General features: G+C 32.3%; 1 protein-coding gene across 1 annotated transcript; it reads left to right on the top strand.

The window, feature by feature from the left end:
• Window positions 1-4,011: 4,011 nt before the first annotated feature.
• LOC130900263 (uncharacterized) lies at window positions 4,012-24,072 on the top strand. The gene is made up of 10 exons (XM_057810769.1): window positions 4,012-4,097; window positions 4,637-5,522; window positions 6,571-6,783; window positions 10,158-10,406; window positions 10,793-10,957; window positions 17,965-18,456; window positions 19,426-19,806; window positions 22,400-22,612; window positions 22,984-23,232; window positions 23,806-24,072. The coding sequence occupies exons 2-10, from the start codon at window positions 4,637-4,639 to the stop codon at window positions 23,982-23,984; spliced, it is 3,027 nt and encodes a 1,008-aa protein (XP_057666752.1). The 5' UTR covers window positions 4,012-4,097; the 3' UTR covers window positions 23,985-24,072.
• The last annotated feature ends 104 nt before the right edge of the window (window positions 24,073-24,176 follow it).

Here is a 24,176-nt window from a genome sequence, read left to right on the forward strand (position 1 = left end):
TTAATAGCCAAACCTCGTATGAACCCGAAACTAAATAATAATCGACTGTAAGAATTTTTCCAAACGATCCAAATGCAACAATGTTTTATGAGAGTAACGTAGAAAAGTTAATTCTTAATGGTACAACAACATTTATTTGCAAGTGTTCGAAAACACCAACAGCAGAAGACAAATCATTCTCTACCACGACTATCACATATCAGTTCAAACAAAATCGTTTTTGACCAGCCAAAACATCTTATTGATGGGTACAGTCCTTGTTTTGGACCCAATGATTTCATTTTATTCCTTCAGATCAAAAATAAATAGCGAGGTCAAGGTTTTTCTACACTTGAAGAAGAAGAATGGAAAAAATGCTTCGACAATTGGTTCAAACGCATGCAGAATGTATTGATCTTAATGGGGAAAAATCTCAAAACTTAAGTAGCAACTCTAGTATATTAATATTTGAGAAACCTCAACACTTTCCAATGATATTCGAAGCGTCAGTGACCTACCACAAGTCCAACAACCAGTTTAGTAATAAAAATGCAGAGCATGACATTAAAATATATTATTTTTGGTGTCAAAGTTTTGAGAAGCTGTTATTGAAAATGTAGTTGGACGCATTAAATAGTTAAAACGTTTAAATCCTTGTAGCAACTCACTATGAATGTTTTTATTTTTGAACGGCGGTGTGTTTAACAATACAACGTCCTTGAAGCAATAATGAACGTTTCTTATAAAAAGTGTTTTTTTTTAGTTGTTAATAAACTTTAGTTGAATTAAATTTATTACGTTGCTACTGCAATTATTAATTTATATAATGATATAATTGATTCTACATTGAATTAAAACTAGCATGTCACTCAATCAAAACGAGACATTGCAAGGAGGACCAGATTTCCAGTTTATTCACGATAGTATATTGGTCACCGCAATACTTTGGATTCAGTTGATATCAACCTTTGTAAATATAAAATAATCATCGAACAGTCTTTGAGCGAGGTCAAGAATTATCCTTTAACTATTTTTCAACTTCTACCTACGTTATTTTAACGCTCCCATCTCTATCACATTTACCTTTAAAATTAACAAATATTAGTCTAGACGCAGCTGTTTACTTCAGAAAGATAATTATTGCATATACCAGGTTTAACAATTAAGTGTAAAAATGATTTTTTACATAATTATTATATGATAACATAATCTGCTCTAAAATTAGTCTCTTTCACTCTAATATATTAAGTCAAACGATTTCTTCCGGATTTATAGTAAGTCTTTGTATGGAACCTCTTACAGAGCTCTAGTCATAGTTATTTTGATTTGAAATGCGTTCTGGTTTTTGCTTTTTGGAAAAAAAAGAAGCCGCAGGACAATTGATCTGGCGAATATGATTGCTGTGGTAATCTTTCTGGAAACTAAAAACTGCGTGATACCATACGCTCAGTGGTGTGTTGCAATACCCAATTATTCGCTTTGGCTCGAGTTTTTCGAAGTATAATCAACATAGAACAATTTGTGTCAACGAACCACTTGTGCATCGTTCATGGAATCATCACCAACCATTTTTAATACTTCATTGTAAGTTCTAGTCTTGGAATCGCTCAATTTCTAACAAAATTTGCTCGAGATGCAATGATCGAAATTTTGTTTCTCATATTTGGTGACAAGCACCACTAACTGTCAATTATTCGCATTGCTTTGACGCTTTATTGAAGTTTATTTCTTATAGAACAATTTATGTCAATGAATTAATTCTGCACCGGTTTATGAAATCATCACCAAACACTTTTAATACTCGATTATAAGTTCTAGTCTTGTAATCGCTCAATTTTGCACAAAATTTACTCGCAATGCGTTGCTCGAAGTTTCGCTTCTTCTATTTGGCGACAAGCACCACTAACTGTCATTTATTCGCATTGCTTTGACGCTTTATTGAAGTTTATTTCTTATAGAACAATTTATGTCAATGAATTAGTTCTGCACGGTTTATGAAATCATCACCAAACACTTTTAATACTCGATTATAAGTTCTAGTCTTGTAATCGCTCAATTTTGCACAAAATTTACTCGCAATGCGTTGCTCGAAGTTTCGCTTCTTCTATTTGGCGACAAGCACCACTAACTGTCATTTATTCGCATTGCTTTGACGCTTTATTGAAGTTTATTTCTTATAGAACAATTTATGTCAATGAATTAGTTCTGCACGGTTTATGAAAACATCACCAAACACTTTTAATACTCGATTATAAGTTCTAGTCTTGTAATCGCTCAATTTTGCACAAAATTTGCTCGCAATGCTTTGCTCGAAGTTTCGCTTCTTCTATTTGGCGACAAGCACCACTAACTGTCATTTATTCGCATTGCTTTGACGCTTTATTGAAGTTTATTTCTTATAGAACAATTTATGTCAATGAATTAGTTCTGCACGGTTTATGAAATCATCACCAAACACTTTTAATACTCGATTATAAGTTCTAGTCTTGTAATCGCTCAATTTTGCACAAAATTTGCTCACAATGCGTTGCTCGAAGTTTCGCTTCTTCTATTTGGCGACAAGCACCACTAACTGTCATTTATTCGCATTGCTTTGACGCTTTATTGAAGTTTATTTCTTATAGAACAATTTATGTCAATGAATTAATTCTGCACGGTTTATGAAATCATCACCAAACACTTTTAATACTCGATTATAAGTTCTAGTCTTGTAATCGCTCAATTTTGCACAAAATTTGCTCGCAATGCGTTGCTCGAAGTTACGCTTCTTCTATTTGGCGACAAGCACCACTAACTGTCATTTATTCGCATTGCTTTGACGCTTTATTGAAGTTTATTTCTTATAGAACAATTTATGTCAATGAATTAGTTCTGCACGGTTTATGAAATCATCACCAAACACTTTTAATACTCGATTATAAGTTCTAGTCTTGTAATCGCTTAATTTTGCACAAAATTTGCTCGCAATGCGTTGCTCGAAGTTTCGCTTCTTCTATTTGGCGACAAGCACCACTAACTGTCATTTATTCGCATTGCTTTGACGCTTTATTGAAGTTTATTTCTTATAGAACAATTTATGTCAATGAATTAGTTCTGCACGGTTTATGAAAACATCACCAAACACTTTTAATACTCGATTATAAGTTCTAGTCTTGTAATCGCTCAATTTTGCACAAAATTTGCTCGCAATGCGTTGCTCGAAGTTTCGCTTCTTCTATTTGGCGACAAGCACCACTAACTGTCATTTATTCGCATTGCTTTGACGCTTTATTGAAGTTTATTTCTTATAGAACAATTTATGTCAATGAATTAGTTCTGCACGGTTTATGAAATCATCACCAAACACTTTTAATACTCGATTATAAGTTCTAGTCTTGTAATCGCTCAATTTTGCACAAAATTTGCTCGCAATGCGTTGCTCGAAGTTTCGCTTCTTCTATTTGGCGACAAGCACCACTAACTGTCATTTATTCGCATTGCTTTGACGCTTTATTGAAGTTTATTTCTTATAGAACAATTTATGTCAATGAATTAGTTCTGCACGGTTTATGAAATCATCACCAAACACTTTTAATACTCGATTATAAGTTCTAGTCTTGTAATCGCTCAATTTTGCACAAAATTTGCTCGCAATGCGTTGCTCGAAGTTTCGCTTCTTCTATTTGGCGACAAGCACCACTAACTGTCATTTATTCGCATTGCTTTGACGCTTTATTGAAGTTTATTTCTTATAGAACAATTTATGTCAATGAATTAGTTCTGCACGGTTTATGAAAACATCACCAAACACTTTTAATACTCGATTATGAGTTCTAGTCGCCGAATCGCTCTTTAATTATTTATCGAACCTTTTATTTATCACAGATCGGTTTTTCATTAATTATTTGTCTTCTTTTTCTTTGTTTGTAATCTAAACATATAGAAAACATTTGAAAACAAAACAAATTCCAACGAAATAATATTTATTATATGTAAACATGTGAAGGAATCCCATCTCTATAAATGTGGTCATCTACATCGCGGAGTGAATATTCTTTAAACAATCTATTGAACTTCGCAGAATAATTGGTTTTGCAAATTAAAGTGGTTGTGAAATTGATAGTTCTAATAGAATAATAGTAAGTTTTCCAATTATTAAAATGTTTTTATTCTCTATTATCATTTATCATTTTGTTAATTTTTCTTCTGTAATTTTGTTCGTTCTCTTTTCTCAACGACTTGGATCTTGTAGCTGGTTCTTATTAATAATTTACTCAATTTTTTCTTCTGTACTCGTTTCTATTTGTACTGTATCTCATTTTATATAAAATTTTCTTTTGTATCTCTTATTTATTTCACTTTTTCGTTGCCTTTCCTCAACTTTCTTTTAAATTGTTTTTGATATTTGTATTCTTTTGATTGTATTTTTGATTCGGCACACGTTCATCTCAATTTATATCAAATACTAGCTTCTTTTTCTGGTACTCCCTTTGCTTGCTGTGGCACTGAAAATGCTCAGTGATTTAGAGTACTCCCCGGTGTACTGCTCTAGTTTTTCGTAGTCTCTACTAAAATAATGTGGATAGAGATTAGTCTTTTACTTTGAGGGGCTTTTATGTATATCTAGACTTCAATAAATGTTTTGTTTTTAAACAAAAAGAATTATTTTTATTTTCAGATGTTTTTAACGACATCATGGTTAGTAGATTTGGTTTTACTCCTTTTATTAGTGGTGTTTATATTATACAAATATTCTACGAAAAACTTTGATTACTGGAAAAAACGGGGAGTGTTTTACGTAAAACCGATACCTGTATTTGGAAATTTTTACGAGATACTTACATTTAAAACAACTATAGCGGAAGGCTTAAGAGATCTTTATAATCAAACTGACGAACCTTATTTAGGAGTTTTCGTGTTCCACAAGCCGGTATTACTGCTGAGATCTCCTGATCTCATAGAAAACGTTCTGATAAGAGATTTCAGTTATTTTAGGAACCGCAGCTTAGCGTGTCCGCGACATAATCCCATGACTGGTAGTTATTTAGTTTTCCAAAAGTATAAAGATTGGAAAAAAAACAGACATAAACTTGCCCCTATTTTCACTAGTGGAAAGTTGAAAAAATTGTCGTTGATAGCAAAAACTGTATGCAACGAATTGAAGGAATATATTGACAGAAACATACATTTAACTATAGATGCAAAGGTATTGAGTCATAAATATACAACTGAAGTGATATCTCGATGCTTCTTCGGGATCAATGCTTATTGCTTCCAAAAAGATGATTCGGATATTCAAGGTATTTCTAGAAGAATATTTGGATTTTCTGCTAGGAATGCCATAATTCAGGGATTATATATTTTTAATCCCGATTTGGTTGAATTTTTCAAATTAAATTTTATAAAGAAGAAGGATGAAGATTATATCATAAAGGTACTTAAGGAGGTGATTGCAGTGAAAAAAGCGAGTGGGAAAAATAACGAGAAGGCTTTTGATTACATAGATATTCTGGTAGAAGCCTCGGATCAATATGAGAGCGAAAAAAGTGAAACTAATAAAGCAGGTGAGTTCCATACGTTTATAATTATCTTTCCAACACATCAGAGATTGTTTTATTGTGATATTTTCCTCAGGAATATGTAAGGGAATAAATTTTTCTAAACATGAAACATAATTTTCACAACTAGTATGGTAGAAGATGAAATTTTTGTCGAGGGAGAATATTTGGGATCGAAATTAAAATTGAATTGAGAATTGCTTTTCGAAATAAAGGGTTGAAGGATGGGGTAGGATGGAAAAAGAAGAAAGGGTGAAGCTGGAAATGCTTTATTTCCTGTTGTCGGCCATTTGGCTGATGAAAAAGTTCACCAAGTTACAGGGAAACCGCTGGAAAGTTCCAAGACCGACGAGTGGGAACATACAATGTATTTATATGGACGACCTTCACGAAATTCATTTTGGAGCGAAGTGCGACCACGATTGAATTCGGAAAACCAACGAAACACGGTTGTTCGAGTTGGTGCTCCATCACCAAAAGTCGAAACGACTTAATTAGCAAACCGCTGCTGGATTAATCCACGTCGAAATCATAGAAAATCATCGTACGATAATGTATGAAACTTTCAAGAATTTGTAAACAAATAGCACTCGAATAACATTAAAAATGTCAAACTTTATAATAATAATAGCCATTTATTTAAATTTATAAGAATTATTGTGAAATTTACTGTGTAGCATGTGATGCAAATGATAGGAACGCAACCAAACTACAGAGACATAACCTACAAAACCATATTTTTAGGAATTACTTAACAGGTAATAAAGTACATGTGATTTGAAGTGAAAAATTGAGTTTGTGTTTGTTTGAATTTTATACGAACACTAATAAACAAAGTGCAAACGATTTATCTTGACTTATATTGACGTTGACAACACAGGTATGCTTTGAGAAGCTCAAGCAAGCAGATAACGATTCTGCTCTTATTTTATTTCGGTTCCATATTCGCTCTAAAGTTACCGAATTTCTTGTGTCTGGAATTTGCTTTGGGGATAATATTTTTGCTATAAAATGAGAATTTTCATCACCTGATAAATTTTTCCAACATTTTTAGCACTGACTGAAGTATTGGCAAACGCCTTACAATTTTTCATTGCTGGTACGGAAACAACTAGTGCATTAATTTCATTCACATTATACGAATTGTCGATCAATACTGAAATTCAAGAGAGAGTTCGCCAAGAAATTACAAAAATTTTAAAGAAGAATAATGAAATTACTTACGACAGTGTACAGAATACGGAGTATTTGGAGTGTTGTTTACTAGGTATGTTATTCAAATATGAAAAACAAATCGATATTTGTGCGTTCACAGGTCTCATATTATCTTCAAGACTAGACTCCAAATAATTACAAATCAACAACTTTAAGTCCCAACTCTTCTTCTTGCGTGTACTGAAAATCAAGATCCTTATGGTTGACTCGTTTGTCAGATGAGTTGGTTCTGCTAAAACTCTAAATATCTGCTAAGTAAAGCCCTTATTTCACCTCAATTCAAGTGAAGTTGCTTTCAGAAAGTTTAAATCACAATTAGCATTCTAAATCGTAAGAAGTGTAGCTTCTGACTAACTAAATCAATTAGTATCATTAATATCCCTAATTACGAAGCGATTTAAAGTGTAAAGTAAATTGAAATAGCGTTTGGAAAGTTGGGATTTTAATTAGCATCCTAAATCGGAAGATATGTAGCTTATGACTAACTAAATCAATTAGCATCCCTAAGTACAAAGCGATTTAAGGTGTAAAATAAATTGAAATAACTTTTGGGAAGTTAGGATCTTAATTAGCATCCTAAGTCGGGAGATATGTAACTTCTGACTAAGTAAATCAATTAGCATCTCTAATTACGAAGCGTTTTGAGGTGTAAAGTAAATTGAAATAGCGTTTGGAAAGTTGGGATTTTAATTAGCATCCTAAGTCAGAAGATATGTAACTTATGACTAACTAAACCAATTAGCATCCCTAATTACGAAGCGATTTAAGGTGTAAAGTAAATTGAAATGGCGTTTGAGAAGTTAAGATCTTAGTTAGCATCCTGAGTTGGAAGAAATGTAGCTTCTGACTAACTAAACCAATTAGCATCCCTAATTACGAAGCGATTTAAGGTGTAAAGTGAATTTAAATGGCGTTCGGGAAGTTAGGATCCTAATTAGCATCCTAAGTCGGAAGATATGTAGCCTCTAACTAACTAAATCAATTAGCATCCCTAATTACGAAGCGATTTAAGGTGTAAAGTAAATTGAAATAGCGTTTGGAAAGTTAGGATCTTAATTAGCATCCTAAGTCGGAAGATATGTAGCTTCTGACTAACTAAACTAATTAGCATCCCTAATTATGAAGCGATTTAAGGTGTAAAGTAAATTGAAATGGCGTTCGGGAAGTTAAGATCCTAATTAGCATCCTAAGTCAGAAGATATGTAACTTCTGACTAACTAAATCAATTAGCATCCCTAATTATGAAGCGATTTAAGGTGTAAAGTAAATTGAAATAGCGTTTGGAAAGTTGGGATTATAATTAGCATCCTAAATCGGAAGATATGTGGCTTCTGGCTAGCTAAATCAATTAGCATCCCTAATTACGAAGCGATTTAAGGTGTAAAGTGAATTTAAATGGCGTTCGGGAAGTTAGGATCCTAATTAGCATCCTAAGTCAGAAGATATGTAACTTCTGACTAACTAAATCAATTAGCATCCCTAATTATGAAGCGATTTAAGGTGTAAAGTAAATTGAAATAGCGTTTGGAAAGTTGGGATTATAATTAGCATCCTAAATCGGAAGATATGTGGCTTCTGGCTAGCTAAATCAATTAGCATCCCTAATTACGAAGCGATTTAAGGTGTAAAGTGAATTTAAATGGCGTTCGGGAAGTTAGGATCCTAATTAGCATCCTAAGTCGGAAGATATGTAGCTTCTAACTAACTAAATCAATTAGCATCCCTAATTACGAAGCGATTTAAGGTGTAAAGTAAATTGAAATAGCGTTTGGGAAGTTAGGATCCTAATTAGCATCCTAAGTCGGAAGATATATAGCTTCTAACTAACTAAATCAATTAGCATCCCTAATTATGAAGCGATTTAAGGTGTAAAGTAAATTGAAATAGCGTTTGGAAAGTTGGGATTATAATTAGCATCCTAAATCGGAAGATATGTGGCTTCTGGCTAGCTAAATCAATTAGCACCCCTAATTATGAAGCGATTTAAGGTGTAAAGTAAATTGAAATAACTTTTGGGAAGTTAGGATCTTAATTAGCATCCTAAGTCGGGAGATATGTAACTTCTGACTAAGTAAATCAATTAGCATCTCTAATTACGAAGCGTTTTGAGGTGTAAAGTAAATTGAAACAGCCTTTAGAAAGTTAGGATCTTAATTAGCATCCTAAGTCAGAAGATATGTAACTTATGACTAACTAAATCAATTAGCATCCCTAATTATGAAGCGATTTAAGGTGTAAAGTGAATTTAAATGGCGTTCGGGAAGTTAGGATCCTAATTAGCATCCTAAGTCGGAAGATATGTAGCTTCTAACTAACTAAATCAATTAGCATCCCTAATTACGAAGCGATTTAAGGTGTAAAGTAAATTGAAATAGCGTTTGGGAAGTTAGGATCCTAATTAGCATCCTAAGTCGGAAGATATATAGCTTCTAACTAACTAAATCAATTAGCATCCCTAATTATGAAGCGATTTAAGGTGTAAAGTAAATTGAAATAGCGTTTGGAAAGTTGGGATTATAATTAGCATCCTAAATCGGAAGATATGTGGCTTCTGGCTAGCTAAATCAATTAGCACCCCTAATTATGAAGCGATTTAAGGTGTAAAGTAAATTGAAATAACTTTTGGGAAGTTAGGATCTTAATTAGCATCCTAAGTCGGGAGATATGTAACTTCTGACTAAGTAAATCAATTAGCATCTCTAATTACGAAGCGTTTTGAGGTGTAAAGTAAATTGAAACAGCCTTTAGAAAGTTAGGATCTTAATTAGCATCCTAAGTCAGAAGATATGTAACTTATGACTAACTAAATCAATTAGCATCCCTAATTATGAAGCGATTTAAGGTGTAAAGTGAATTTAAATGGCGTTCGGGAAGTTAGGATCCTAATTAGCATCCTAAGTCGGAAGATATGTAGCTTCTAACTAACTAAATCAATTAGCATCCCTAATTACGAAGCGATTTAAGGTGTAAAGTAAATTGAAATAGCGTTTGGGAAGTTAGGAACCTAATTAGCATCCTAAGTCGGAAGATATGTAGCTTCTGACTAACTAAACTAATTAGCATCCCTAATTATGAAGCGATTTAAGGTGTAAAGTAATGTAAACTCAACTGGACCAGTTTTATTGAAATACTGCCTTTGAGAGAATCTGTTTTTTTTTCTACATACAATGCGAGTTTTAAAATAAGATAAATATATCTCGGTTATTTTAAAATACGTATGGTACCTTAATAAAGTATAGAGGGTGTCCCACTTTATGTTTTCATTGATTTTGTTAAATGGAAACACTTTTTTATGGTATGTGGGGTTGTTTTGGCAGTGTTGCCATTGCCCTGAACACTCTGTATACATTATTATTGTATGTGAAACTGACAGATTCATCTTATAAACATTGTTCTGGATATATAACGATTGTAGTATATTTTTAGAAACTATGAGAAAATATGTTTCACTCCAAGTCATCGATAGGGAGGCGACTGAAGATTATGCAGTACCAGGTGGAAATCTGGTTATTGAAAAAGGAACAACTGTATACGTTCCGTTCTATGCTATTCATAACGATGAAAAATATTTTCCGAATCCTAAAGAATACAATCCAGATAGATTTATAGGAAAAGATGTCATGGGGAAATTTTTGAATTTTATTCCGTTCGGAGCTGGACCAAGAATATGCATTGGTAAAAAAAATTGATATCAGGTTATAAGTAGGGTAAATAAACTGAGTAAATTACACCCCTACTGTTAGATCTACTGACTCGATCCTTTCCTAAATATAAAAGTAGTCCCAGTAGGTGATTATTTCAATAAATTCATTTCTCTTTTCATTCGTATCATCAAATAATTTTTGCTGTTTGTTGCTTCCTTCTCTACGCCACTAGGTTTTTAAATATTTCAATTGAAGAATGCAATTATTCAGTAGATTATTTGTTAAGATGGAAAATCTACATTTGTACAATTTGATATGTGAAAATTTAACTATCAAATTCCTTTAAATAGTGTCTTCAATCTGAAATGCAACACACCGGAGAGTTGAGTTCAAAATGTATTATGTTGTTTGTTTCAGGGGACCGTTTCGCAATGATGATTTCAAAATTAGTAATGGCAACTATACTCACGTCTTACGAAGTTCAAAAAACTGAAAGTACACCTGTACCTATGGTACTGGAAACACGAAGCTTTGTTTTCCAGTCAAAATACGGAGTTCCTTTGAAATTTAAACAATTGAAAAAACTTTAACTTCACTATTTTTGATATTTTTTTCTACTTATTCACCTTTTATGATCACTTAGTGATAATTTTATTGTTTTAGTATTATAATAAGTGGATTTATGTTTTTATACGAGGGAATTATTTAAGTAAAAACTTTAAACGAAACCGTAGTCTTTTCTTCAAAGTCCTGTATTTGTTAGCAATTTTAATTGTCAAGAATAATGTCAATGTTTTCATAAAAAGAATAAAAGCATGAGCTCACTGTTTAGGTCTGTATTTCGTGGATGGTTATTAGATAACTTAAACGAGGAAGTTTATTCACATTTTCATTTATTTTTAATGTCCTATTTTTGAAAAAAAACCATGTTAACCAATTAAAATTTTCAATGTTTCCCGCGTGATTCATTTCGAATTGTCTTCTGGAAATCGTAAAGTAACAATAGATTAACTGTTGCAGAAGCTCTTCTTTAATCATAGGTCTCACTTTCCAACAGTAATTGAAGAGTATAACCCACCAGAACTTGACTTGAAGACGATAATTTGGTTATCGAAACGCGTGTCAGTCAGTGTAATGTGTTGGTGTGGTGGTGGTCTTAACAGTGTGTTCAATAGGATAATTCTCAGACTATCTAACTATCAGCAGATACCGGATATTTATTTCAATTTGGTATAAAAAGTTGCAGCTCAAATCGTATTTAATTCAGTCAATCAAGTGAGCTGAATATTTGGGTTAACATGTTTAATTTAGTTTCATGTCATTTGTCATTTTAATCAACTCACTCGAATAGTATAAACGCCCCTTTAAGGATGGTACTATTCAAAATGCTGTGTTGCCAGTTCTAATTCCTCTAGTTCCGTAGCATCGCAAGATATACACGGTCTTCATATTTCGTGAGCTTCTTTAATACTATTTTCAACTCACAAAAGATAAATATAACTATTAAAGCGAACAAAGTAGTAGACTGAAAGCTGAAATTATTTGACTAATTTGACATGCAAAATCATTATAATACATTTTTATATCATACTTACATTTAAAATAAAACTTTTAGTTTAAAATTCCCGCTGAAACGTTCATTACAAATATGTCGTTTTATTGACGTCAATATATGGTAAGTTTGTAAGCAATAAGCGTTTTTGCTTAGGGTCCATTAAGCTTAAACGCATTACAGCTTGACCCTATTTGTCTTAACAATGCAAAAAACCCACTAAGTTAAGGAAGTATTTGACTAATTTGACATGCAAAATCATTATAATACATTTTTATATCATACTTACATTTAAAATAAAATTTTTAGTTTAAAATTCCCGCTGAAACGTTCATTACAAATATGGCGTTTTATTGACGTCAATATATGGTAAGTTTGTAAGCAATAAGCGTTTTTGCTTAGGGTCCATTAAGCTTAAACGCATTACAGCTTGACCCTATTTGTCTTAACAATGCAAAAAACCCACTAAGTTAAGGAAGTATTTGACTAATTTGACATGCAAAATCATTATAATACATTTTTATATCATACTTACATTTAAAATAAAATTTTTAGTTTAAAATTCCCGCTGAAACGTTCATTACAAATATGGCGTTTTATTGACGTCAATATATGGTAAGTTTGTAAGCAATAAGCGTTTTTGCTTAGGGTCCATTAAGCTTAAACGCATTACAGCTTGACCCTATTTGTCTTAACAATGCAAAAAACCCACTAAGTTAAGGAAGTATTTGACTAATTTGACATGCAAAATCATTATAATACATTTTTATATCATACTTACATTTAAAATAAAATTTTTAGTTTAAAATTCCCGCTGAAACGTTCATTACAAATATGGCGTTTTATTGACGTCAATATATGGTAAGTTTGTAAGCAATAAGCGTTTTTGCTTAGGGTCCATTAAGCTTAAACGCATTACAGCTTGACCCTATTTGTCTTAACAATGCAAAAAACCCACTAAGTTAAGGAAGTATTTGACTAATTTGACATGCAAAATCATTATAATACATTTTTATATCATACTTACATTTAAAATAAAATTTTTAGTTTAAAATTCCCGCTGAAACATTCATTACAAATATAGCGTTTTATTGACGTCAATATATGGTAAGTTTGTAAGCAATAAGCGTTTTTGCTTAGGGTCCATTAAGCTTAAACGCATTACAGCTTGACCCTATTTGTCTTAACAATGCAAAAAACCCACTAAGTTAAGGAAGTATTTGACTAATTTGACATGCAAAATCATTATAATACATTTTTATATCATACTTACATTTAAAATAAAATTTTTAGTTTAAAATTCCCGCTGAAACATTCATTACAAATATGGCGTTTTATTGACGTCAATATATGGTAAGTTTGTAAACAATTGCTTCAGGTCCATTTGTTTTTCTGTTTAAAATGTCTTTCAAAATTTATTATAACGCTATATGTACTAATGCTTCATTGAAATTACATAAAAAACTATTTATTCGCGTTCCAGGAGCAATAAAGAAACAAACAAAGTTGTGACAACTCATTGTAAGAGATCCAGGTATTTTATCAACTACAACTTTAATTTATATTTGTGAAAATTACTTTGATTTAAGTATAAATTGTTATATTTACTTTATAATAGGATAGTTTGTGACCGCAAGAAAATAAAATTAAAACAAAAATAAACGACGTTAATCGGATCGAATCGGGCGTTTACTATATAGTGACGTCTTTCGCAGTTGATAGGTGAACGCTCTATTTTTGATCACATGACGAAGTATTTAAATTTAATGAATTTACTGTCTTCGTCATTTTCATTGTTAACGGATGATAAAAAAAATGTTTGTTATAGGAATTTTCGAGATTTATAAAATGAAGAACAAAAAATTTATATTTTCATTCACCGCCACATACGCAAAACTTCCTAAATTTCGGTATATAAATAACAGGAAACAGTTTATTGAACTTAATTATATTTCCTCGTCGTTTTCTTTAATACCTTCAATTTAATTTTAATTTTACGACTGTTTCTATCAAACGGAAAATCGAATAATTAATAAAGTATTGAATTAAGTGATATTTATTTCGTATGTTAGATACACCAGCTATTATTTTGGCAAAGTAATTATGCAATAATAGAAATTACATGCAATTAGAAATACGACTTTTCCAGAGTTATCATTGTAGAATTGGGTGATTAATGATAATTATAAAAACGTCGTTTGAAAACATGATGCACGCGAAACTGAATATCCAGGCCGGTATTTTTGTTTTTTTTTTATGAAAAAAAATATAGTGAAATGAGTGGATTTAATTATTCAGGTGCAAAAATATTGGATTTTGTCTTGTGAGAATCAACCTCTGGGAAATGATTTTCTAAGTTTAATTAAGCGAAAAGAGCACCGGGGACGATACAAAATACAAAAAAATTTCGAATGAACGTAAAGTGAGTTGGTTGAGAAAGCTGAAATCCTAGAGATATCAATTTGGATTTGTCGTAAATGAATATAAAGACAACAACGAATTGATCATTATGAGCAGTGCTTGATACGTGATTAATGAAATATGGCTCTATCATCTTACATCGGAGTCGGCTGGCAACTTCAATCGATTATAAAAGAACATAAACAACTATTAAGAATAGTTATTGGACGGTTTGAAGGACGAAATCGCGGAAAAGCAGCCCTATTTTGAGAAGAAAGTTCTGTTTGAAAAAAACGATTATGAAATTGCATGAATTTTCCTTCAATTGCTGTCACGTCCACCGTATTCTTCAGATCTTTGCCCCAGCGACTTTTTCCTGTTGTCAGATATCAAGACGACGCTCGCTGGATAGAAATTCTTCAATTCGATGAGTTCGTTTAGAGAATATAATATCGAAAAAACAAATATATGATCTTGGAAAAGTGGAATCAAGTTTATATCTCACAAATTAGAGCGAAAACAACGGAATAGAGTACAGAGAAGTAGTGATAGATTGTACATTCTATAATTGTAAGTGTCTACTGTTTTATTTCATCAATTTTTAGGCGTGAATCGCTTTTGCAGACAGACTAGTTTGCATTAAAGATCCCTTATGTCATCAAGAAACAATCAATTTGAACTGGTTACCAATTTTTTTTTCACTAGTAGTAGTAAAATAGAGTGAAAAGTTTACAGTTGACAGCTAGAAATGATATAAAAGAAGGTAGATGAAGAAATGTTAATCGGACAGGGAAGAGATTGTGGAAAAAGCACTGGAAAGTGGCGGAGAATAAAAGCTAATAAAAAGTAAGAGAAACTTTGTGCAGAATATTGTTGAGGCAGTATTGTGAGACTTGGATTACTAGATTGAAGATGAAGATGAAATGATACCAGAATATAACCTACCAGAACTTGACTTGAAGACGATAATTTGGTTATCGAAACGCGCGTCAAACAGTGTAATTGTGAGTGTTGGTGTGGTGGTGGTCTTAACAGTGTGTTCAATAGGATAATTCTCAGACTATCTAACTATCAACTGATACCGGATATTTATTTCAATTTGATATAAAAAGTTGCAGCTCAAACCATATTTAATTCAGTCAATCAAGTGAGCTGAATATTTGGGTTAACATGTTTAATTTAGTTTCATGTCATTTGTCATTTTAATCAATTCACTCGAATAGTATAAACGCCCCTTCAAGGATGGTACTATTCAAAATGCTGTGTTGCCAGTTCTAATTCCTCTAGTTCCGTAGCATCGCAAGATATACACTATTCTTTAATACTATTTTCAACTCACAAAAGATAAATACTTACATTTAAAATAAAATTTTTAGTTTAAAATTCCCGCTGAAACGTTCATTACAAATATGGCGTTTTATTGACGTCAATATATGGTAAGTTTGTAAGCAATAAGCGTTTTTGCTTAGGGTCCATTAAGCTTAAACGCATTACAGCTTGACCCTATTTGTCTTAACAATGCAAAAAAACCACTAAGTTGAGGAAATATTTGACTAATTTGACATGCGAAATCATTATAATACATTTTTATATCATACTTACATTTAAAATAAAATTTTTAGTTTAAAATTCCCGCTGAAACGTTCATTACAAATATGGCGTTTTATTGACGTCAATATATGGTAAGTTTGTAAACAATAAGCGTTTTTGCTTAGGGTCCATTAAGCTTAAACGCATTACAGCTTGACCCTATTTGTCTTAACAATGCAAAAAAACCACTAAGTTGAGGAAATATTTGACTAATTTGACATGCGAAATCATTATAATACATTTTTATATCATACTTACATTTAAAATAAAATTTTTAGTTTAAAATTCCCGCTGAAACGTTCATTACAAATATGGCGTTTTATTGACGTCAATATATGGTAAGTTTGTAAACAATAAGCGTTTTTGCTTAGGGTCCATTAAGCTTAAACGCATTACAGCTTGACCCTATTTGTCTTAACAATGCAAAAAACCCACTAAGTTAAGGAAGTATTTGACTAATTTGACATGCAAAATCATTATAATACATTTTTATATCATACTTACATTTAAAATAAAATTTTTAGTTTAAAATTCCCGCTGAAACGTTCATTACAAATATGGCGTTTTATTGACGTCAATATATGGTAAGTTTGTAAACAATAAGCGTTTTTGCTTAGGGTCCATTAAGCTTAAACGCATTACAGCTTGACCCTATTTGTCTTAACAATGCAAAAAAACCACTAAGTTGAGGAAATATTTGACTAATTTGACATGCGAAATCATTATAATACATTTTTATATCATACTTACATTTAAAATAAAATTTTTAGTTTAAAATTCCCGCTGAAACGTTCATTACAAATATGGCGTTTTGTTGACGTCAATATATGGTAAGTTTGTAAACAATAAGCGTTTTTGCTTAGGGTCCATTAAGCTTAAACGCATTACAGCTTGACCCTATTTGTCTTAACAATGCAAAAAAACCACTAAGTTGAGGAAATATTTGACTAATTTGACATGCGAAATCATTATAATACATTTTTATATCATACTTACATTTAAAATAAAATTTTTAGTTTAAAATTCCCGCTGAAACGTTCATTACAAATATGGCGTTTTGTTGACGTCAATATATGGTAAGTTTGTAAACAATAAGCGTTTTTGCTTAGGGTCCATTAAGCTTAAACGCATTACAGCTTGACCCTATTTGTCTTAACAATGCAAAAAAACCACTAAGTTGAGGAAATATTTGACTAATTTGACATGCGAAATCATTATAATACATTTTTATATCATACTTACATTTAAAATAAAATTTTTAGTTTAAAATTCCCGCTGAAACGTTCATATTCAGAAAATATGATATTTGTATATTTTCATAATATCCAAAAAGAATCAACTTAATAAAAAATAAACGGTGTGGGTTGAAAGTTATATTCTCGAAATGCTAATACATACCTGTCATTAGAATTTCCATAGTTTCTAGTCAAATATAAAACTGTTCAAATTTATGAGATAAATTATACTTGTAGAGCACGCGACAACTGGATAATAATATTTGGGGGTAAGTGAGAATTATTATTAGAAATATTAACAACTGATAAAAAAAATTCACTTAGATATGTTAGTTAAAGTATAGAAGTGATGAAAATTGAAATATTGATATCATTTAGGTCCCAAGTTACTATATGGCACTATTCACTTTATATTTCATTAACGTGATGTTCCAATCTGGTTTGATATTCTCCAAAAACTTTAATACGTTCTTTAAAAACGTCTGTACGTTAAATTTTTAATATATTATAGAATTAGAGAAACGCAGTAACGTAAAATTTAAATTCAAAACTGATTTTTTTGTATGTTAGGACTGGTCAAAAAGTGATTTTTCAAATGAAGCCCAGGTTGTTTTGGATTAATAAACAATTAATTTTTCAATATATTATCGCTCTGTGGAGGAAATTTTTTCTTATATCAAAGACAAATATTTTAGATAAAAAGTTTGTATCGGAAAACCCAAACGTAGGAATTTTCATTATTTTGCTAGATACAGATAGTTTGAACTCGTCGTGGGACACCCTGTATATTACTATTATCATTTTAGAAGAATAACGAGGCGAGTTTGAGATGCTGATAACATCGTTTTGGACTATAGATTTCATTTTGTTTTTGATTTTTATAACCTACTTGATTTACAAATATTCAACAAGAAACTTCAATTATTGGAAAACTCGAAATGTTTATTATGAAACTCCGTTACCTCTATTTGGGAATTTCAAAGATGTAATTGTTATGAAAACAACTATAGGCGAGTGGTTGAAAGAAGCCTATGACAGAGCCAAAGATGTACCATATTTTGGAACATTCATTTTCGATAAACCGACATTAGTGATCAAAGATCCTCGGTTGATAAAAAATATTATGATCAAGGATTTCCATAATTTTACTGACAGAACTATAGCCTGTCCAGAGCACGATAAAGTAGTATCGAATATCTTATTTGTGATGCCCAATCCCCAATGGAGAGATGTCAGATCACGACTTTCCCCAGTATTTACCTCGGGGAAATTGAAGGGGATGTTTCCAATACTTGGTAAAACTGGTAAGTTAATTTTGTCCACGATTTCTTTAATAATTTTATTATATTATAAGCCTTATTTTTTCAAATTATCCTGGTCTCATTTATACGTAGTTCGAACCACGAATTATTAGAGAAAGAAAGATCATAAATGGAAAAACCTGTGAGTCACTATAAAAATATGATGCAGCTTTAGAGTCAAAATTTTCGTACACCGCCTGTTTAATTTCATCATCGTTGTTAAATCTTTTACACCTTATCTAGACTTTCAGCTTTGCGAACAAAAAAATTCAGACGGAACCAGATCAGGCCTACACGAAGGGTGTTCAATATCTGTGAAGCCACATTCGTGTACAGTAGGCAGTTTGGACTGGAGCATTGAAGCAATCGAACACCTCAGTTGGTTTTGCCGCACCGTCTTCGATAATTTTTTGACGTAACTGACATATGTCAGAGTAAGGCTTAAAGTCAATCAAAGAGATACGCTCGTAGTCCAAAAATACTGTAGATATCACTTTATTGGTACTTTTCGTGCACTTTTTTAGCACCAACTTTAACTACAGTTTCATCACCACATAAATTCAGAAGGATTTAACGAAATTAATGATAATGAATAAACAAACAATAACAAGTATTTTGATAATGTTGATGGTTTAAATTTTGATTGTTATTGAGTTAATATGATGTTTGTTTTAATTTGGAATGATTTTTTTACTACTAAACTAATGCTGTCTCTGGTTGTCGATGAAAAACTGTTTATTTGTTCGAATGGCCATACCCTTGCCCTCGATGTTGCCGGTGTGCATTTTCTGTTAATAGTACGATTTCATAATAGTTGATTTGACAACATGGCGAAGTATTACCAACTTTCTAGACTTGATTTTCCTGCCTTTTGAGCGAATAAAAATAATTAAATATGCCGTTCCAACGTAAAATTGCTTCAAATATTTCATCTTGATAATATAGGATGATCAAAAATTGATTTATTTTAAGGTGAACGTCTACAAAACTATTTATACGATAAGCAAGGGACAATAGAAGCTAAAGAAGTAATGGCGAAATTCGCAACGGACGTAATTGCCGAATGTTTTTTCGGAATTAAAGCGCATTGTTTCGACGACGAAAATGCCATATTCAGAGTACTAGGACGAGCCATATTTGATTTTAGATTCAGAAATGCTTTTGCGCAAACAGCATATTTTTCAATGCACAATTTGGTGAAATTGTTCAAGATCAATTTTTTCGATACCTGGGTGGTTGACTATTTCACTAATAGTTTTGAAAAAGCGTTCGAAGCAAGAGAAGGGACGAAAGAGAGAAAAAATGATTTTATTGATATTTTACGTGATATGAAAACGAAGGACGAGGATTTTAGTGAGTTAAAAATTTACTTATTCAAATATTTTAGTACCTGTTACTGTCATTCTTTCTTCTATTGTCTATTTAGTGAAGCTTCAAATATGCGATGATTCAAATTCAATTGGAAGTTTTATTTGACACTTTTTCATATTATTTTGTTATCGATGATAAGTTCATGACTCAAGCAACTGGTAATAGCGGGTTTTCCAATAAGAGGTGTTATTTTGATATTCAAAGAAAAATGCCATTTTTTGAGATAAATGATCGGATGTTTATTTTATTATAAAGAGGAAGGTATGCCGTTAATAATGGAGCACAACATCAGCCAAATGACCGCCACGACTGCGCTTACAGGACCATATCCTTTTCATTAAATTTTCCGTAACCAAATTGCAAAGCGGCTGCCCTATGTCCTCGATAGCCTCACGAATTCCATCTTTGAGGTCTTGAATCGATGTTGGACTGTTGGCGTAGACCTTATCTTTCACGTAGCCCCAAAGGAAAAAGTCGCAAGGTGTTAAATCACAAGATCTCGCTGGCCAATTGTGATTACCTCTTCGAGAGATAACACGGTCCGGATATTTTTCCCGTAAAAGATCGATGGTTTCGTTGCTTGTGTGGCGCGTAGCGCCGTCTTGTTGAAAGTAAACGTTGTCCAAATCAATACCATCCAATTCCGGCCATAAAAAGTCATTAATCATCTCTCGATAGCGCAATCCATTCACCGTAACTGTTGCTCCAGCCTCATTTTCGAAAAAGTAAGGTCCAATGACACCGCCAGACCAATAAACCGCACCAAACAGTCACGCGTTGAGGATGGAGAGGAATTTCAACAATAACTCTTGGGTTTTCCGAGCCCCAGATTCGACAATTTTGTTTATTGACGTAACCACCAAGGTGGAAATGGGCCTCATCAGTTAAGATGATTTTCATGCATTTCAAGGACCCAATCAGCAAAGACACGACGTTGTTGTGGATCGGCCGGCTCGAGTTCTTGTGTTAACTGAACTTTATAGGCCTTAAGACCCAAGTCTTTATGCAAAATACGGTGTAATGACGTTTGTGGAATGGCTAATTCCAAAGAACGACGAGGAATGGACAAACCTGGGTTTTCTTCAACACTTTGGGCTACAGCAGCAATATTCTCAATTGTTCTTGAGCGACGTGCACGGGTTTTATTTTTCACCGTCTCTGCCAAACTTTCACCATTTTTATAGTGAATTTTAATAATTTCAATGCTTTGTTGAAGCGTGTATCGTTCCATTTTCATTAATGGCGTAGTTTCTGCTTGTCAAATGTCAAAAAATGACAGCTTCAAAAGTGACATTTACCGAAATAGCGGGTTGTTCAAAATAACACCTCTTATTGGAAGGATTGATTACAAAAAAAGTAAACTTAGCTAGAATATATAAAATAAATAAAAACATTTTGCCTAGAGTTCGAATTAGTAGGGATAATTCTACAGAAATTCGACACTGCGCAAACGCCACCTAGAGGAGATAAGTTAAAAGAGAATTTCAGTGCTCTGGACTAATTTTGTGACGGGGAAAAGGAGGGTATTTGAAAAAAAGTTTTAGAACTGAGAGTGTAAGGACGAGATCCACACGTAACAAGGGAGTGCAGTGAACCGAGGAAATTTTGTTTTAAGTGCATAGAAATCGCATTTACATAGCCTAACCTAATCCAACCAAACCTAACCTAACCTAATCTAATGATTCTCATTGTTTCTTGATTTGTTTTCCCGGAAGTTTTCGCTCTTTCGAGATTCCACATGGATGAGGGAGCTTTGCTTGGATTCTATAGCATTCTGAAGCGGTGTTAGTGCCCCAAGATACATACAAATGTTAAGAAAGAACAGTTTGTGTTTGAAAAATTTTTTAGATAACATCAAAATATCGAAGATAAATGCCAAAAATTAAGTATTGAAGGTTTTCTATTTGGTAGATATATAATTTTTAGAATTTGAGATCCTTGTACAAATAAAACAAACCAGTTTTCATAACAGTGATAAGCTGAAATTAAAAATCTTCAAAATCAATTCGTTGCTTCTTTTCCCACAATTTCGAGGTTATGTTGTTGTTAAGAAACATTTGTAATCGCTTGTATTACATATTTCCGCTAAGTTTGCCATTTTCGAAATTTGTTTATCAAAAAAACAGTGATACGTATGAAGTTAGCCGTAGGAGAAGAAGTATGGGTGGTGGCCTACCTAATAGGTTAGATCATAAACATAATAATACTAAATTGCGCAGTCGATGAAATCATATTTTAATATTAGAACGAGATATAAAGAAAATTACGGTATTTATCAAATACTAAACGTGTTCTTCCTAATTTATTGTATAATAAGCTTTCCACCGTTCTATTTTTCTTCTACTCTATTTTGTTTATCTCACCAATCACTGCACAGTGGAACAAAGATAGATATATTTTAGACTAGAGGATGTTTCTTTTTAAAGTTGGTACAACTTATCAATATAGAAAGTATATGAATCGCGGTTAGATTTTCAGATAGAATTTTAGAATTTCACCGTACCGATCGTGGAGTTTGAATAGAATGTACTTTTGCCGAGGTATTCAATGAAAATTCCATTACCTTAATTTCTAGACGTAGCGAAGCTTCATGGCGCCAGCATGCAGTTCTTTGCGGCAGGATTCGAAACTACTAGCGCAACAATTTCCTATACTTTACACGAGCTTTGCTTGAATAAAACCATTCAAAATAAGCTTAGAACGGAAATTATGACAAACATCGAAGAAAATGGAGGAATTACGTATGAAGGTGTTAATGCTATGAAATATTTAGATTTGTGCATTAAAGGTGAATATAAACATTATTAAATATTATTATTTCATAAAGCGATTAAACATCGAATATTTAAATTGATCCATGATTGATATGAGTTATAATTTCTATATTTTCTTCTTCTGCATCTTTATCTCATGTTTTTTCTATTCCCATCATAATCTTGTAACTTTCAATGCTTTTTATCAAGATTTAACCATTTCTAACAAAGCTTTACGTTTTTGCTTCTTAAATTGCCACAAAGATTATGAAAATTGATTACGAGGGAGGGTCTCTATGTTAGAGGACAACAATGTCCTTGTTAACACCGTTGAATTGAACAACAATTGGTTTGAAGATGCTAGTTTTACAATTTTAAGCAAAAAAACAGAAGAAATTTTTTACAGAAACTCTCAGGAAGTATCCCGTTCTGCCGTTTTTGGATAGATCTTGTTTGAACGACTATAAACTGCCCGATACAGATTTAGTTATTGAAAGAGGCACTTCAGTGTATATTCCTATGTTCGGTCTTCATAATGATCCTAAATATTTTCCACAACCTCTTAAGTATGATCCAGAACGTTTTCTGAACAAAATATACAATTCTGATGGCTTAGTTTATATTCCTTTCGGAGATGGACCGCGAAACTGCTTAGGTAAGTTGATTCTGGTTATATATAAGTTATAAAAAAGTTTGGTGGTGTTACAAAGTGTTTTTTGAGCTACTTCCAATGAATCCAACGATCAATTCTGATGTTTACTGTCAACAATTAATGAAACAGGATGAAGTGTTTAGTGGATTTAGTGTTCCACCATGATAATACAAGGCCCCATTCTTTGGCAACTCGTGAGAAACTAATGGAGCTTGGCTGGGGAATGATGCCACATCCCACCTATAGCACTGATCTCGCACCATCTGATTACCATTTATTTCGAAGTTTGTAGAATTTGAGTTTGAATGGTCAAACTTCGGTCAATCGCACCTGGTTCTGTTTTTTGCTGATAAAGACAAGAAAAGATGACAAAAGGTCATTGAGCAAAATGGAAAATTTATAATTGTTTTATTTTATATTACAAAACCGGAATTAATTTGTCGTCAACCATTAAAAAAGTATTATAGATGTTTAGAAACTTCCTGTAACTGACAAACATCACTACAATGAAGTTCTGAAGCTTCTAGACAATTAATTTCAGACACAAAAGCGAAATTTTTAATTTTTTGGTTGAAGGGGAACGATTTGGTTTAATGGCAACAAAGTTGGGAGTGATATACACCTTGATAAAATTTGAAGTGGAACCGTGCGAACAAACACCAGATCCCGTAGTGTTTGAAGCAAAAAGTTTGGTTCTCCAATCAAAAGTTGGTTTGCCAATGAAATTTAAATACATCAACCCTACTCCAGCATGATGAAGACATGGAAATTATTTGGAATAATCAAATTATATTCGCGAAATTGTATAAGAACTAATTTGAAAATAAACTTATTTTTATTAAATGTGGTAGTAATTATATACGTGATACCTTTCGTGAAAAAATTGACATTATTTACAGGATATTTGGGATCTTATTTACAAAAACATCTAGGGCGTGATTAAAATT

This window comes from Diorhabda carinulata, chromosome 12 (assembly GCF_026250575.1).
Source record: "Diorhabda carinulata isolate Delta chromosome 12, icDioCari1.1, whole genome shotgun sequence".
Lineage (NCBI taxonomy): Eukaryota > Metazoa > Arthropoda > Insecta > Coleoptera > Chrysomelidae > Diorhabda > Diorhabda carinulata.

Coding starts and splice junctions, on each gene's coding strand:
- LOC130900263 (XM_057810769.1), top strand. CDS start 4,637: ATGTTTTTAACGACATCATGGTTAGTAGATTTGGTTTTACTCCTTTTA. Junction 6,784..10,157: donor TTTGGAGTGTTGTTTACTAG/GTATGTTATTCA, acceptor GTATATTTTTAG/AAACTATGAGAAAATATGTT. Junction 10,958..17,964: donor GAAATTTAAACAATTGAAAA/AACTTTAACTTC, acceptor TTTTAGAAGAAT/AACGAGGCGAGTTTGAGATG.